This window comes from Dermacentor albipictus, chromosome 1, assembly GCF_038994185.2.
Source record: "Dermacentor albipictus isolate Rhodes 1998 colony chromosome 1, USDA_Dalb.pri_finalv2, whole genome shotgun sequence".
NCBI classification, from domain to species: domain Eukaryota; kingdom Metazoa; phylum Arthropoda; class Arachnida; order Ixodida; family Ixodidae; genus Dermacentor; species Dermacentor albipictus.
The window spans coordinates 500,983,962-501,000,220 of NC_091821.1; the positions used below are offsets into that span (position 1 = coordinate 500,983,962).

General features: G+C 49.6%; 2 protein-coding genes across 4 annotated transcripts in view; one reads left to right on the forward strand and one right to left on the reverse strand.

Moving 5' to 3' along the window:
- Positions 1-16,259, forward strand: part of LOC135909359 (uncharacterized) — a 146,242-nt gene that overhangs the window by 121,205 nt on the left and 8,778 nt on the right. For 2 of the 3 annotated variants that reach the window (XM_070532580.1, XM_070532578.1), the window contains 2 exons: positions 4,541-4,655; positions 7,010-7,303. In XM_070532580.1, coding sequence (XP_070388681.1) covers positions 4,541-4,655; positions 7,010-7,303 — 409 coding nt within the window. The remainder of the gene's footprint in view (positions 1-4,540; positions 4,656-7,009; positions 7,304-16,259) is intronic. The other variant, XM_070532579.1, reaches the window with a different exon arrangement.
- LOC135909358 (uncharacterized) overlaps positions 2,387-16,259 on the reverse strand; it is a 258,447-nt gene continuing 244,574 nt past the window's right edge. The window contains exon 9 of the mRNA XM_070532577.1: positions 2,387-2,521. Coding sequence (XP_070388678.1) covers positions 2,518-2,521 — 4 coding nt within the window. The 3' untranslated portion in view covers positions 2,387-2,517. The remainder of the gene's footprint in view (positions 2,522-16,259) is intronic.

Sequence of the window (16,259 nt, forward strand, 5' to 3'; positions counted from 1 at the left end):
GGAGCGTGTACGCTAGTCCGTAATGCAGCGCAGCGAATTGCGACCCACAGCGGTGTACTTTTGTCTGAGAACAACGTCAGACGCTTCTTGCGGGAGCGCTGAGATAGAAGAATTGGGTGAGTAAATATCGATCGTGTAGGGCTAGTATTGTTGGGCGGCTTTCGCTGCATCTATTGTATGACGTGTGATCCTTCTTTTTTAGGAAGTGCCAACAAAAATTATTCGCAACACCGGAGGAGAAAGCTTGGAAAATTGTACGTCGAGAACTGTCAAGGCTCTGTGCACCTTTCAATAGGGCACCGCCACGACAGAACAGTCGCTTCACTAAAGGGATCGCAGTGATGGTAACCCTTCCTCGGTCGGGCACCCCTGCTCTGCTGGTCCCGCTCCTAGAAAGAACTCCTACAAAGGTAAATGTCAGCAGCGGCTTGAACAAAATCGAAGTGAGCATCTTATGTGGGCGCTAAGCTTAGACAAAATGTTTGCCCTAACTTTCCTACTCTGTTGCGGCCCAGCTGAAACTGCCAAGTATTTATGAAGGCTTCAAATGTCGGCGTAAGACCCACGTGTGCCAAAGGATCAGGCCGATATCCTGCTGCAGTTTACCGAGCAGCACCCATACCTGGCGAGAGCTTCTACAGCCATCCCAGCACGTGTAAATGCTTCCGGAGGTCGCAGCCGCAGCAGGTCCCAGCGCTTCCCTTACGGAGACGCCAGCAACAAGCGTTTTGATGATGTGGAACCTTGCTGTTGCTGGGTCGTATGGCCTTGCACGTGAGGTAGTTAACTAGCTATTGTAATAGCATTCTTTGCAGTTGCTCTATGATCTTATTATGAAGTATTCCACTGTACATCTGTTCTCCCCTTCATGTTGGAAATAAGTTAATGCATTTACTAATGGAGCAGAAATGCAAGCCTAGAAATGGCATGATGTAGCTGCCAGTATCGTATAGCATTTCCTTCTGTATTTAGGCAGCTGTTTTGCGTATTATTATTGTATCTCTGTAGCTACGACGAAGCTAAAAGTGGCCTGTTAAGATAATCAAGCTCTGATAACAGTGAAGGAGCACTATTTGATTTGTCTTGCATGACGACCCACCAGCTGGTCAGGTGCCCCTACAGCAGCCGCAGCCCCACCAAGCACTTCCAAATTCAGAGGCAGCACAGGAGCGGGAAGACACCGTCTGTAGGGCGACTGCCGAGTATGTTCGTCTGGGGCAGGCAGTCGTCTTAGGCGAGGGCTCTAGAGGAGGCTAGTTCCGGGCCGCAGCTGCTTCACCAAAGCCCGCAAGTATGTGTAAGCGCAGCGATAGGTTCTTTTGCGCAAGAAATGAAGCGCCCATGGCCTCTGTGTCAAATGTAACACACAGCAAACATGCATTAAGTTTACATGCAGTGCTGTGATCATTTCTTGCACACATTTCCATGACAACTGGCAATATCTGGCCACTTATGTGGCTGAAAGAAAGAAGTCGCAACAAGTTCAAGGAAGCAGCTATAGCAATGTAAGGCACCTTAATGAAAGACGACGAGACAGTTTGATTGCTCATAAATATATTTTCTATGTCACCATATAGTGGCAATAGCATTATTGCAGCCACACCAAAGGCTGCGAGTAAGGACTTCTACAGCAAAAGAAGGCCTTGCTATTGAGCTTCTGTAAGTATAGGAATTTTAGATTTTTTTTGCAAACAGCACCATGAGGCACAAATGACAAGCCTGTGGCAGCTGATATAAGAAGTGTGTAGCTTGCAGAACATCAGCAGCAAGCATCAGCAGCAGCAGTAAATCATTTTTATCACTGAATTTTAGTTAGCTTTTTATCTGATATTTCACGACTAAATATTCTGCTTTACTTATAAATATAACCTCCATATAGCCCTTAACCACACAATTACCTTTTACATTTTTCTACAAATCATCAACTGCAACTGAGTATGTAAAATATTTCGTCAGCGATTTCAGAGCGTGAAATCTACAATGCAGTCATTTGGTATTTTTTAGACCGCCACAGCTTGCTGACACAACAAGCATGTATGCACCTATCGATGCTCACGCTAATGTTTACATCGCAAGTGCCACTACACACTCCTCAAGTAACGCATGCGCTCTGCACGGGTTGAGCCAAGCATTCCAATGGCACTGTCTCGGACAGCCAGCACTTTCAAATAATATATTACGGGCCCCTCTTTTGGGGGCCCAGAATAAGGTCGTCATTATTGTCAAGATCAGTGATACTGCTGGTGTTACTGTCGCCATCCTTTCATCACCTTTTCATCATCAATTTCATCACTTCGGAAAGCAGAAGGTTTTGCAACACATCCCGTGACAATGTTGGCCGCACGTTACGGCTCGTAGAGGAAGGTGCGGTACTGCTGCAGATGGCGCAAACGGCTCTTCAAAAGTCTAATACAGCTCTCCGCCATGTTTACTGTATTGTACATCCCGTCGGCTGATTGCGTTGGAGGATGGCCGGGAACCGGGGTCAGGAGCAGCAGCTCCAAAAGGTAGCCACTGTCACCTGCATGAAAGCGGAAATAGTGCATCGCGTACTCCTCTCATGAGAGGCAAGTTGGCAACTGAGGAAAGTTACAGCATCATTCAACAAAGGCAGAGTTCAGGCGTTGAATACCCTGGAGATTACTGTGGTGAGTCTCAAGTTAAAGCATGAGTAGGGAATGTCCACCCTGAAAGAAACTATTCACCAAATTACAAACGCCCTACTCAGTGCGCGCCAGAAGCTGGAAAATTCAACACTTATTGGTGTTGCCAATGACACAGTAGTAACTCCAAAGTGTGTTCATTTCTTCTGATTTTGGCAGGCACTGGGCGCAGTACTAGCACTAATACGTGTTGCTTTCTTCTGCCACAGGCAGGCACTTACTAATGTGCTTGTAGTTTAGGTAAAGTTTGTGTTGGGGCAGACATGGTGTTCTATTCACTTGTGAAGCATGACTGCTACAAACATCTTTTGTTTTACCAAGGAGTTATTTCCGAGGATTCCTGATGCACCCCACTTGGAACCGCCGGCGCAGCCATGTCTTCCGCCATGCGAACGAGTCGTGGTCCGACCCCGGTCGCATAGGATACACGGCCAGGATCCTCATGTCCGCGTCGCAGATCTGAAGAAAATCTGAACTTAGATAGCCCACGTTAATAAGTGCAGCTGTCAAAATAATCACCTGTGCTAGGAAAGATGATGTATGCTTACGGACGTGCGGTTTAGGGCGTAGTAGCTCTTGCGACACATGAACGCAGCCTTGCGCTCACCCTTGGGTACGATAACGGCACTCAGGTTGCCGTCCACGCATTCGATGACGCTGCGAATAGCGCCGCGCCGACGAAAACACTCATTCACGGCTGCTTTTTCTTCGGACGTCTTCGGAAAACGTAGCCAGTTTTTGCGGACTCCTTACTTTACGACCGCCTCTGCCACGAGTCGCGCGCAGTCGCTCACGGTCGACTAGGACGCCCGGATCGTATCCTAGCTCCCTACGGACGCTTGGAAGTTCCCGGTGGCCAATATGTGCAGCGCACATAACACCTTCCGCTCCACCGACAGTCCCGTCGCTTGCTCCGCTGCATCCGGATCGTATCCTCGTTGCCTACGGACGATTGGAAGCTTCCAGTGGCGAATAAGCGCAGCGCACATAACACCTTCCCCTCCAACGAGAGTCCCGTCGCTTGCTCCGCTACACCCGGACCATATCCTCGTGTCCTACGGACGCTTGGAAGCTTCCGGTGGTGAGTAAGCGCAGCCCACATAACACCTTCCGCTCCACTGACCGTCCCGTCACTTGCTCTGCTACACCCGGATCGTATCCTCGTTCCTTAGGGACGCTTGGAAGGTCCCGGTGGCGAATAAGCGCAGCGCACGCAACACATTCCGCTCCACCGACAGTGCAGTCGCTCGTTCCGCTTTTAGAACCGCCACCGGTTCGTCGCACAACAAGCGCACCGTTTCCTTGGAGATGCGAAAATGCCGCGAAAAATGGTCATCGGGCATGTCAAACGCGTCACCAGGCCCTTCGTGTCCACGTCGGCGACGACGAAGAGCCACCGCCATAGCGATGAGAGGGGCATATATTTTTTATACCTTTGGAAACGACCCTGCTTCTGGCTGTGCTAAACCTTTACGCCTTGTGCTCTGCGTAATGAGTCTGTCAACGTCACTTGGACGTTTGGGGGTTTTGCTAGTTCTTGAAGTCACGTGACTGACAGACAAAAGGGGCGTGGCCCGGTTATTTTTTACCATTGGGAGCGTGGTGACGGCGGGAAAAGGCATAAAAAAAGTAATAAGATTCCTACAAAATCGCACTCCTGCTCACGTTCCTGCTTGTGGCCCTGTGTATAAAAACACGATGCAGTTACGAGCTGACTTCTGCAAATCAAGAATCAATCGCTCAGTTTTGAGCGTTGAAATGGTTTGAAACTGAAACACTATTTTCTGCTCATTGAATATACTTGAACTAATGCCCCATGTTTGCCTGTACTCAGAGTCACTTATAGCTGTCGGAAATGTGCGGGCACGCTTTCGCAGCTACATCGACTTGGTGATCGTGCAGACGCACGTGGTGCCCTACGAGGGCATGACGGACCCTTGCGTTGCCTACACGATCAGCCATAGGAACGCAGACGGCATCGTCCCCAATTATGTGAGTACGCTGCGCCGTGCTTCCTATTCAACGTGTTATAAGCCTAAAATTACGATAGTGACGACTGTACACACATTGCACTAGGATCACCCACCAGGTAACAAATATAGCATTTACTTGCTGGGCAATAGTGCAAAATATTTTGTGCTGTGGGTGTTGGCACTCCGAGCCTTGCGCCTTTCCATTAGCCACCATCACTATCGGCGTTAGTGCTTATGAAGGGACGTAGAAAATAGTTCCGTGTGGTATGTCTCGTTGTTAATGACATATATTGGTCCCATCAATACAATAGCCTTTTCTTTAAGAACGCACTAACATAAATATAAACAAAAATAAAACTAATTTGCAGCTTAGCCCAAATGCCAAAGCATTGACAGCGATAGCAACGTATAGCGTTGTGCTTCAACTGGGCTGACGGTGTTGACTACATGTGGACACGATATATGCGAGGATCGCCAAAACATTTGGAACGGCACCGTCAACCGAGGTTTACCACGCCCTATAGGGCACCTAACAGAAAATTCCTGGGGGAAGTGTGACATCAGTTCTCACGCAAGTTAGAAGCACCGCGCTCAAGCCAGTATTAGGAGAATTTGTTAAACTGTGTCATTCCGGCTTCAAACGTCTTTCTGACTTTATAATTCGAACACTTTGAACAAAATATTGCGTTATAGATATCACAATTCACTATGGTTAGGCACATTTGCAAACACCAATTATCTAGCTGCGTTTCAGGCAACTATAAGTGTTTGGAAATTTACAATGGCGAAAGCTTATAAATAACGTCACAAATACTTTCGAAGAGACCAAGATTATAGAGAAATCAATATACTACCAATCATGTTTATGATACCTGACCGAGTTCATCATCATAATTTTTATTGTAATTTTTGTGGGAAACTATATGGAAGAAGTTGGAAGCGCGATTCAACATATAGTTGAAGTCACTGAAAGTGGTGGGAATAGAGCGCCTGAACAGCACAATTCGTTGCAAGAACCACGCTCAAGAGACGTCTGACCGACGTAAACAGGGAGCCCTTTCAGGTAAAACAATTCCAATATGTCTTTATTTTATTCTGCTGACGTCAAATTTTCGTAACAGCCGACGCAAGCATCGGGCGGTCACTTACAGGGTTGTCTGAACAGACCAATCAAGTGCGGAGGTCACTTTTGTTTGCTTGAAAAACAAACATTGCCTACTCTGAGCGGCTTGTCTTATGTAATTGGCTGACAAGAAGCGAGGAGCGCGCTCAAGTGGAGAGGGATTCGATGGGGCCGAGCTACTGCACTGAAAATCGATAACCCGATGAAGAGGGTGATGCCGGCGTCTACGATTGGTCCGCTTTCCCTTGATTAGCTTGCGTTGGCTGTTCGAAAATCGCGCTGGCATGCAACGGAAGCTTAAGAATGGCTCTAACGGATCCTCGGCAAAGAAGAGTTGACAGAACGTGGTCGTAAACGTGCTGAAAGTGCTCGACAATGTTACATGGCAACGCAAAAAGTTTTAATAAACGCAAATAAACTCAAGCTGCAAATAAACAAGCTCTCCGGCAGCTAGTAGCCAGTGCCTGAGTGATCGGTCGGAGCCATCTTTTATTCCTTTCAGAACGGGGCAGCCTGGGGCTATCCAGAGAAAAATTCAGCTTTGTTCGACATACTAATGCATCTTTAACGAGTACACGTCACTTTGACGCAGTGAGTTTTCGTGCTTTTTTGAAGTCGCGTGACAGGCAGATGAAGTGGGTGCAGGCCGAAAAGTTCTGACGAATAGCAGAGGGCTAATGGTGAAAAGCCGTCGAATTAGAAATAACTATTTTTCTTTGTTCATTTGAATCATGCATAAGCAGCGTGTGCTCGTTATACCAGATGGGGAGTTATCGCGGTTTTCGTGACTTCGCGTGACAGACAGGGTGGAGGTGGCCCAAAAATGTTTTTGACCGATCGCGTAGGGCTGATTGCAGAATTGGAGTAGAAAATTTGAGAAACGCTTTACGTTATAGCGCCCCTGGATGTTGAATCACCTTCCAACATTTTGTAATCAGTTATCATCGTCATCGTCATCATCATCATCATCATCATCATCATCAGACCTCACCATTGCTATCATCGTCGTCATCATCATTGTGATCATTACCAGTTTTGTTTTGACTGTTGTTACAACAGTGAGACTTGTTTTGACTTCGCTATCTTCAGCATTCGCCAACGAAATATGCTAGAAACAAACGTTAGATACCTACATACCCGATACGTAAAAGTGGAGGTAGCTTGTGAAAGAAGAGTGGAGATGGGCAGGCGATGCGGCGGGATTGAAATAAGGAGGAGCCTGCAGTGACGCGTCGCATCCGTTGGCGCAGGACGTGGCGGACAAGGTTCTGGATCGTCTGCGTGGCGGCCCACTGCGTGTTCTGTACTCGTCGACGCTGGCCGCAGTGGCATACGTAGGCGCCAAGAATGGCGCTGACGTGAGTCTGCGGCAACGCTTCTGCAGTCTCTCGTTTGTCACCGATATGGACGTCACGTGCCAAGAGACCGCGGGCCCACTGCAGGTTACGTACGTGCCTTCGGACATGGCCGAGTTCGTCACGTTCCGCCACCAGGACGCCGGCTACTTCGTCACTTTCGAGGGCAACCAGTCACTCAGCAATAAGGCGAGTAGTTCAACTCCACTGTATATGGCCTTCGTACAATTCAGCAAGTCAGGTAATTCTCACTGTGCAGCATCTACAATTCCGTTTCAGAATGGAAGCTAAGTCGGGCAAGGGCCAGGTTGAACTGACGGCGCTCAGAGCGCAGGACACAAGTGTTTGCGGATGGCCGGCTCCAGATGCTGCATATTAAAGAGCCTTCGTGGAGGGCGGTTTAGCTAAAAAGGCGCCTCTGCTGTTTGCTATAAAATTTGGTGTCACGCCATTTTGGATGTAAGGTTGTCTCGAAGGTGCATCACATCGGTGCCCGTAATTGTGCACTGGGCAAATAGAATTCAATTATTTGATTTTTTTCAGTTTGTTTATTCGCTATTCATGTATGCAGCAAAAATGAGAATACCTCAGCAATATTATTGTAGTGATTTTTGCTGAACTATTTCAAGTAGTTTTCTTCATGCAAGCAGGGCACTAAAGGCGGGGCATGGCAAGCCATGCCCGATCGGCAGTGTTTATGAGGGCCATGCAATTCCCATTTTTGGCGTTTTTTTCTCCTAAAGTCCCGAGTTGTGTCCACGCCATTCAAACTCATCTGCTACCTTGAGACTGGTACGGTCGCAACTCTCGAACTGCATCCTCCCAGTATTCCTCATCACAGCAGTGATGGTACGGGAACCCGCCGCGGTTGCCCCGGGGCTATTTTGACACGTGCACTTCATCTTCTTCAGGTGACCGCTTTTCCAAGACTAACAAATGTTATCGCACAGCGTAGGACGCGCCTGCATGTATCGGAAGTTTCTCCAGTGTGATCGATGGTTCTGTCCGCTGTCTGTTGTCCCTGAATCTTGTTTAATCTGATTTCAGGTATGCGCGACGCGAATAGAATAAAAACAGGAACAACGCAACACAGGACGAGCGAGTAAAGAGCACAGGACAGATCGCTGACTAGCAACAAAATGCTTTATTTGCAGAAGCAGCATAAAAGACATCATTGAATGTGACAAAGAACATAAAAAGAAGGATAAGCGTCAGCCGAGAAGACAATCCAGTTCTTTTGTTGAGAGCGTGAGGGACGCAGAACTGACGCACGCGTCGCCACTTTTCATATGCAAAATGCTTCAAAAATATCCCGCGCACGCTTTTCACTATATCTGCCAATTATTTCGCACTTCTTAAAGATCGGGGTGCAACCACACTTGTTACACTGGGCAGCCAGATGACTGTACGGGTATCCTTTTAGTGAAGCGGCATGCTTATCCAGGCGATCATTACTGCACCTCCCCGTTTGCCCGATATATCAACGTTTATCAAGCATCGTTATTGAGCAACGTTCATCAAGCGGGATTTTATAGACGACCTGCGTTCCACAGTAAATAAAGCTGCGGACACGTTTCTTATAGCAGCTTTTGCGCGTGACAGTATCCTCCCTGTTGAATATTTTTCCCAGCCCGCTCAGTTTATTAGGGGCACTGCACACCACTCTCACTCCTGCCTTGACCGCAATTTTCATAATGTTATAGGAAACACGGTGTACATAAGGAATGACAGCAAGCCTAGATCTCAAAGGCGGTGACTGCATAGTTTGTTTTCTGGCGTTCTTTAACTCTTTTGCAAGGCCACCAGGAACACTGCACAACACGCTGGTCGGGTAGCCTGCTGATGTTAGTCTGTTGACTTGCGCTGATAAACTCTGTTCAAGGGAGTGCTCGCACGAGCGCTTCAGAGTAGCTCGCAAACATGCCTTAGCGATGCCTCATTTCACGAATTTGGAGTGTGCAGACAAAAACGGGAGAAGCCCTTTCTTTGAGCGAGGCGAGTAGCCCCAGCACACGTGATGAGGTTTAAAAACTCAATGTCTAAAAACCTTAAACGGTCATTAGCGGGCTCTTTCGTTGTTAATGTAAAATCCGTCATTATCTCACTGAAGGCGTCAATAATTGTCTTGGAGGTAAACTTTGTGTCACAAGGGTCAACTAGATAAAATACTAAACATTCGTCAACAAAGCGAAATATTCTTACAGTCGTCAGCTGTAGGCGAGTGACTACGCCCCTGTCATAGCGTGCCAACAAAATGACGCTAAGTATGGGTGCCAAACATGAATCTATACACACTCCTTGCTTATTAATTAAAAGCTCATTGTCATGACAAATGAATATGGATTTTCGGTAGTAGGTGAGCATTTCCATGAAGCTGCCGACATTCATTCCACAGGCATTTCGAAACTTAACTACGCCGTGCTTATCGATGCAATCACCAACTTCCTCTAAAATCAAGTTACTTGGTAATGAATAGTACAAGTCCTTGACATCAAGGGAAAAGGCGCAGCAGTCCGGTGGGCACTCACTTGGCAAGAAAGTAGACACTTCATGTGACTTCTGGATGAGGAAAGGGTCGTCCACTTCCAGGTTTTCCAGGGATGTTTGCAGGAAAGCACCTAGGAATCGTTGCCAGGTTCTCTGCTCCGACACCATCACAGGAAAAGGGGTTTCGACCTTACGCGTTTTTGCCGAGAAGAACACAGTCAAGGTTAAACCCTTTAAAGTCCTCACAGAGGATGCCAGCATGGTCAGACCCGACAATTTGCGCAGTTTGCTTGCTTCGGCCTTCACCTTTGCTGGCTTGACTTCACTTCTGTCCTTGAAGTTTCTGCTCAGGGCTTGCTCAGCCTTGAGATGGTAGGTCGCTGCAGGGGGGACTACGAACCCACCTTCCTTGTCCGAAAGGCGCAGTTTCAGGCCCTCGTCCCAGTGTGAGGAAACAACAGAGGCTGCCTTTTCGCGTTCCCTGCCTCGATTAGGTTGCCCTCGAGGAAGACAATCGACACAGTCCTTGATAACACGATCCGCTTCCTCATCCTTAGCCCTAGAAGCTGCGTTTCTAACCAAGCAAAGCGTTTCAAACATGTCTATTTTCGGGTGTGGGCTGTACTTCGGCCCCAATTTGAGATACTGCTGTACGTCTTCAGGTAGACAGGCGTCGTCCAAAAGTACGACGTCTTGTCCGCATGCCTCGGAGGTGGGTTCTTTCTTGGGTAGCCGGATCAGCTGCTGACGCCACAGAAATTCAAGTACCTGAGAAGCGAGGCGCAGATCTTGGTGAAAAACCTCCGCCGTCTCGCTGGAGCTGTGCTGTGCACGGGAAACTTGCAGAGAATCAACAAAAAAGCGTATCTTGTGCCAGTTCTCTGAGATGATGATCCGGCAAATCCTCTGAGCATGTCGATCAGAAGGCGCAAACCCTTCAAAATGGGTAGCAAGACCCGGTAGTGGCATACGATTCTTGATGTAGCACGTATAGATGCGAGCCCTGCAGGATGCGTGGGCAAGGAGGGGCACGTACGATGCGGTTGGGAGTAAAGCACACGAATTAGAGCCCTATGTGGTCTTTACTCGCTCGTCTTGTGCTGTGCTGTTCCTGCTTTTATTCTAAAGATGAACCAACCAGCCCCATTGAACATACTGCTAATAGTGTAGAACTTTCTGGAAGACACGCGGGGACCAGCAATTACTCTGAAACATTCCATAACTGATGTATAAAAGCCAACGTCCTTGACCCGCTGAAGTGATTTTCGACGATCGCCGACTGTATGCGCCGCTACCGTTCTTTAAGTGTAACTTGCTTTTGAGGGCACAGGTTCGCCAAATAAAACGCTAGTTTTGGCGTTCACAGTTTTGCTGCCTTCTTCACCGTCACTATTACGTGACATCTGGTGGAGGTGCCAGTGCGTTCATGTACCGAACGCCTCTGCAAAGCCGTGATCCAAGTGCGAACCGGGAAGACAGCACCAGCGTTGGCCCGGTACATCGAACAAGCCACAGACTACAAAACTTGCCCCTGGAGCACGGTATTCTACCCGAGCCGACCAGCAAGATCGTCACCAAGTCAACAATGGCAGCATCAGCGTCTTCCATTGTGCTTTAACAACCCAGGGAACCCTGCCTTCCGTGGAGCTTCGGCCGTAGATCCAGAAACCTGACTTGAGACTTTCGAAAGGATTTCGGCCTTCAACAACTCGACCTCTAAGGATGAGCTGTGCTATGTATACTTCTCCTTAGAAGATGCCGCGAAGACTTGGTTCGAGGATCGGCAGTCCACTTTTACAACTTGGGACGTGTTCCACAGCAACTTCCCGAGGACCTTCCCAAGCGTTGGCTGGAAAGAAAAGGCAGAAGTTCTATTGGAAGCCCGAGTGCAGCTACCAACCGAAAACGTTGTCATCTTTAAAGAAGAAAGGAGCTGTCTATTCCGCCAGGCCGACCCGGCAGTGTCCGAGTAGGAGAAAGGTCGCCCACTCAAGCGTGGGTTGAAGCAAGAACTTTTCGCCAGAATGATACGAAGCCCACCGAAAACCGCCGAAGAGTCTTCGCGAATCCACCAGCATCGACAAAAACCGCAAATTCAACCACCGCACAATCACGCAAACTACCCGAAATTCAATCGTTGGGCACTGATGACCTACGCGATACCATCAAAGTGTTCGCGCGAGAAGAACATTAGAGGATGTTCCCGAAATCCCAGCCTCATGTTGCCTCGATCAATGACGTCGTCAGAAAAGAAATCCAGCGGTCATTGGAACTTCCCGAAGGGTAACTGTGATTACCAGAGGCCCAGCCTGAAGCGACGACCTACGCCGCCGTCGCCCGCCCTCAAATTAACCCTCCACGCTCGAGCCAGAGTGCTGTAACGACACAGTTCCACCGTCCGCTGCCACCGCCGCCAGCTCGCCCACCCGTCATTCAGCGAAACTACCCAAAGACAGACGTCTGGCACGCTCCTGACTACCACCCGCTCTCGACCACTGCGGAGAAACGGGTCACGTCTATTGACGATAGGACTGCGAGGGTTCACCGTCATCGAGAATTCGAGAAACACCAGTTGCAAAGCATCGCATAATAACCGGAGTCTGTCCTCGACCACTCTGCCAAAGGCCATACCCAGTTTCGACGCGATAACGTGAAGCTATAAAACAACAATTCGACGAAATTCTGCGGGACGACGTCATCCAGCCTTCGAAAAGCCTGTGGGCATCTTCTGTAGTCTTGGTGAAGAAAAAGGACGGAACCTTACGTTTGCGTCGATTATCGTCGTTTCAACAAAATTACGAAAAAGGGCGTATACGAAAAAGGAATCATTACAAAAAAAGACGTATACCAACGCTAAACACTTCTCGTCGATGGATCTCAAGTCTGGCTAATGGCAAATAGAAGTCGACAAGAGAGATCGCTCAAAGTCCGCCTTCATAACGCTAGACGACCTCGATGTGTTCGAGGTCAAGCCATTCGGACTGTGCTCGGTGCCTGCAACGTTCCAGCGCGGGATGGACACGGCGTTAGCAGGGCTGAAGTGGCAGAGCTGCCTCGTCTACTTGGACGACGTCATCGATTTTTCTGCAAGTTTCGACGAGCACTTGAGGCGCCTTGAAACAGTACTTATAACAATGAAGTTTTCCAGGCTCACTTTAAAGCCCGAAAAGTGTCACTTTGCTTACGAAGAGCTGCTGTTCCTGGGACAGTCATCAGGAAGTCTGCAGTACGCCCTTTCCCGCAGCAGACAGTTGCAATCGCAAAGCTCGAGCATCGCGTCCAGCGCTTTGTCAAGGATTCTTCAAACATCGCTGTGCTGCTTACACGTCTAATTAAAGGTGATGTCGAGCTCAAGTGGGAAACGCTGCAGGCCGATGCATTTCATGAACTCAAGAGACGCATGCAGTCGCCGCCAGTACTCGCGTACTTCGACGAGGACGCCGATACTAAAATCTACACTGATGCCAATAACCTAGCCCTCGGTGACGTCCTAGTCCAGAGAAAAGACGGACTTGTACGGGGGATAGCTTACGCTAGCCGGTCGCTGTCAAAAGCGGAAGGCAATTATTCTACGTGTGAAAAGGAGTGCCTCGCCATCATTTGGGCTATAGCGAAATTCCGTCCTTGCCTATAAGGCCGGCCATTCAAAGTCGTTAGCGACCATCACGCCATATGTTAGCTAGTGACCTGAAAGGACCCTTCAGGGCACCCGGCACGGTGGAGCTTCACTCTGTGAGAATATGACATCACTGTAATTTACAAGTCCGGAAGAAAACACTTTGATGCCGACTTCCTGTCTCGCGCTTCCGCGGACCTGCCACCCAAAGATGACTCAGACGACGACGCCTTATTAGGAACAATAAGAACAGACGACTTTGCCCAGCAGCAGCGAGCGGACCCGTAGCTAAGAAGGCTTACTGAATACTTGGAAGGCAAGACGGAATTTATTCCCAGGAAATTTAGACGCGGATTGTCTTCGTTCTTCTTGCAACAGGACCTCCTGGTGAAGTACTTTTCGCCAGCCCGTGCAAGCTACCTCACAGTTGTGCCTGCAGCACTCCGGTCAGAAGTCCTGCATGCCCTGCGCTGCGTACAGATAGCCGGCCACTTCGGGTTTTTCCGTTGTTTGAACCGCACCGATGGCACCGGCTGTTGTAATCCCACCGATGGCACCGGCTGTTGGAATTTCAGCGCTGCCACCAGCTGTTGGAACCTCAGTGCTGACACCCGTTGTTGCAACCGGACCGTTGGCGCCCGTTGTTGCAAATGGGTCGCAAGCCCCAAGGGTAGCGTTGGCCTGGCGGCCTGGGGCACACTGGAAGCATCCGAAGGTCCCAGCAAAGCATGAGGCGACTGCTAACAGAACAACTTGTTTATTCTAGCATCGCAAAGAGCGGGCGGTCAGGTCGACCGAAGTAGAGAGACGGGAGAGCACGTTACTCAACAGAAGAAATCGGAGCCTCTCTCTCGGCGTGCGGGAGCAGCTGCTTTTATACTCTTGGCGTCGCGGGCAAGAAGGAAGGTCACGTGATGACACCACGTGACAGCAAGGCACGGACGGACTGAGAGACATGTAGAGACAAGGAGGTGACGCATCAGCCGGGCCGGCGCCGGTCAGACCTCCTCGCTTCACACTGGGGAAGCTCCTCTCCCCGGCTGCCACGCTTTGACAAGCGTGGGCACACACACACACACACACGCACACACAAAGACACGTGGCACTGAACATGCCGGGACGCGCTCGGCGGGGATGCGTCGCGGCCGCTCCGAACGGGCCAAAATGTCCGCCGCTTTGAACGAAGCTCCGGTGTACATTGCATCCGCGCTGGCTTTACCGCGCGTCCTAGGCGAAACGTAACAGACCGCCCCGCCGGGGGAGGGAGATCCCGATGGTCAGGGGACTGCATCCGCTGTCCGGAGGGATGTCGCTAGATGATGCTCATAACCGAAGTCGGTCGTCCCTCGGCGTTTCTTGAGCGCAGCGCACCGAGAAGGCCTCGTTCTCACGTTCAGGTTCACACAGGACACTGCAAAGTGACTTCGGGAGAGTTGCCATTTTTGTTCTCGGTCCCAGCAAGCGTTAGAACTGCGCCGAAACTCAGCCGCTCAGCCAGCAAGCACGGCACAACCCTCACTAAGCCCTGCCAGGCTCTTTCCCCTTTTTTATACTACTCCCTAGTTCCTTACAGTAGTATAGCAGCACTCAGAACGCGTCCACAAATTGGAAAATTGCACTAGAAAGCACATCATGACATTGAAACACTACACAAAAGCAATATGTTAAAAATCCTGCCTCAGGAAGAAAAACATCAATAACAAACAATTTTGAGGCTGATTCCCACGTTAGGGGCTTCGACTTAAGCCATCGGCGTTACCGTTGAGACTCCCCTTTTTGTAACGCACCTCAAAAGAATGTTGCAAAGCGAGGCTCCAGTGCAGGAGGCGGCCATTTGTGAAAGAGATAGCCTGCAGCCATTGGAGAGGGCAGTGATCCGTTTCGAAGCATGCGAAGCGGAGATCGCAGCGAGCGACCGTACACTAGCTCAGCAGGCGAAAACCCCGTAGCCGCAGGCGGCGCAGTCCTCCATGCAAACATCACCCCAGGCAGAAACAGCTCCCAGTCAGTTTGTAGTTAAAACCACAATGCTCTCAACACGCGCTTCATGACGGAGTGGAGCTTCTCAACGGAATTCGACTGGGGGTGGTGCACTGAGCTGTGTAACAGCTTTACCCCGCACCTTTCGAGAAAGGCTGTCGTCAAAGCGCTAGTAAACACTGTGCCCTGATCTGATTGGATTTCCGCAGGAAAACCAACTCGCGCAAATATGGACAGTAGTGCATTGACTATCTCAACTGAGCTGAGTTCTTTAAGCGGCACTGCTTCAGGGAACTTTGTCGCTGGGCAGATCACAGTCAAAATGTGTCTGTACCCCGTGGCTGTTACCGGCAGAGGTCGCACTGTATCAATAACGAGCCGTCTAAAAGGCTCCGTAATGATAGGTACCAACTTCAACGGCGCCCTCGATTTGTCCCCTGGTTTGCCCACCCGCTGACAGGTGTCGCATGTCTTCACAAAGTGGTCTGCGTCCGGAAAACACCCTGGCCAATAGTACTCTTGCAAGAGACGGTCCTTAGTTTTCTTAACTCCTAGGTGTCCGGACCACGAACCCCCATGAGACAAGCGCAACAGATCCTGACGGTAGCACTGAGGCACGATCAGCTGATCGAACTCCACTCCCCTGCGGTCTACATACTTCCGGTACAGGACCCCACCTCTTTCCACAAAGCGAGCATTTTTCTTGGCGATACCTTCCTTGACAATGCAGCGTATGTTTTCTAGGCTGCCATCCTTCTTTTGCTCGGCTATCAAAGCCGACCGGCTGACTTTTAGCAACCTATTAAGTCCGTCTGACGTAGGCGCGATGAGCAAATCTTCAGATAGCTCTTCTAACTTTCCCGTGTCGGGCATTTCCTCTCCAATATCTGGTGCCTTTAACGCTACAGGCTCAATTTTATTCAGTTCGGGCGTGCTCTGAATATCAGCTTGCTGCGCCTCTGACCCTTTCTCATCGTTCGACAACGTCGGCCCCGCAACTACCGCCTTTGCAGCGAGCTCCCGAACCTTCGATCTGGTTAAGGCCTGAACGCTAGCCTCACC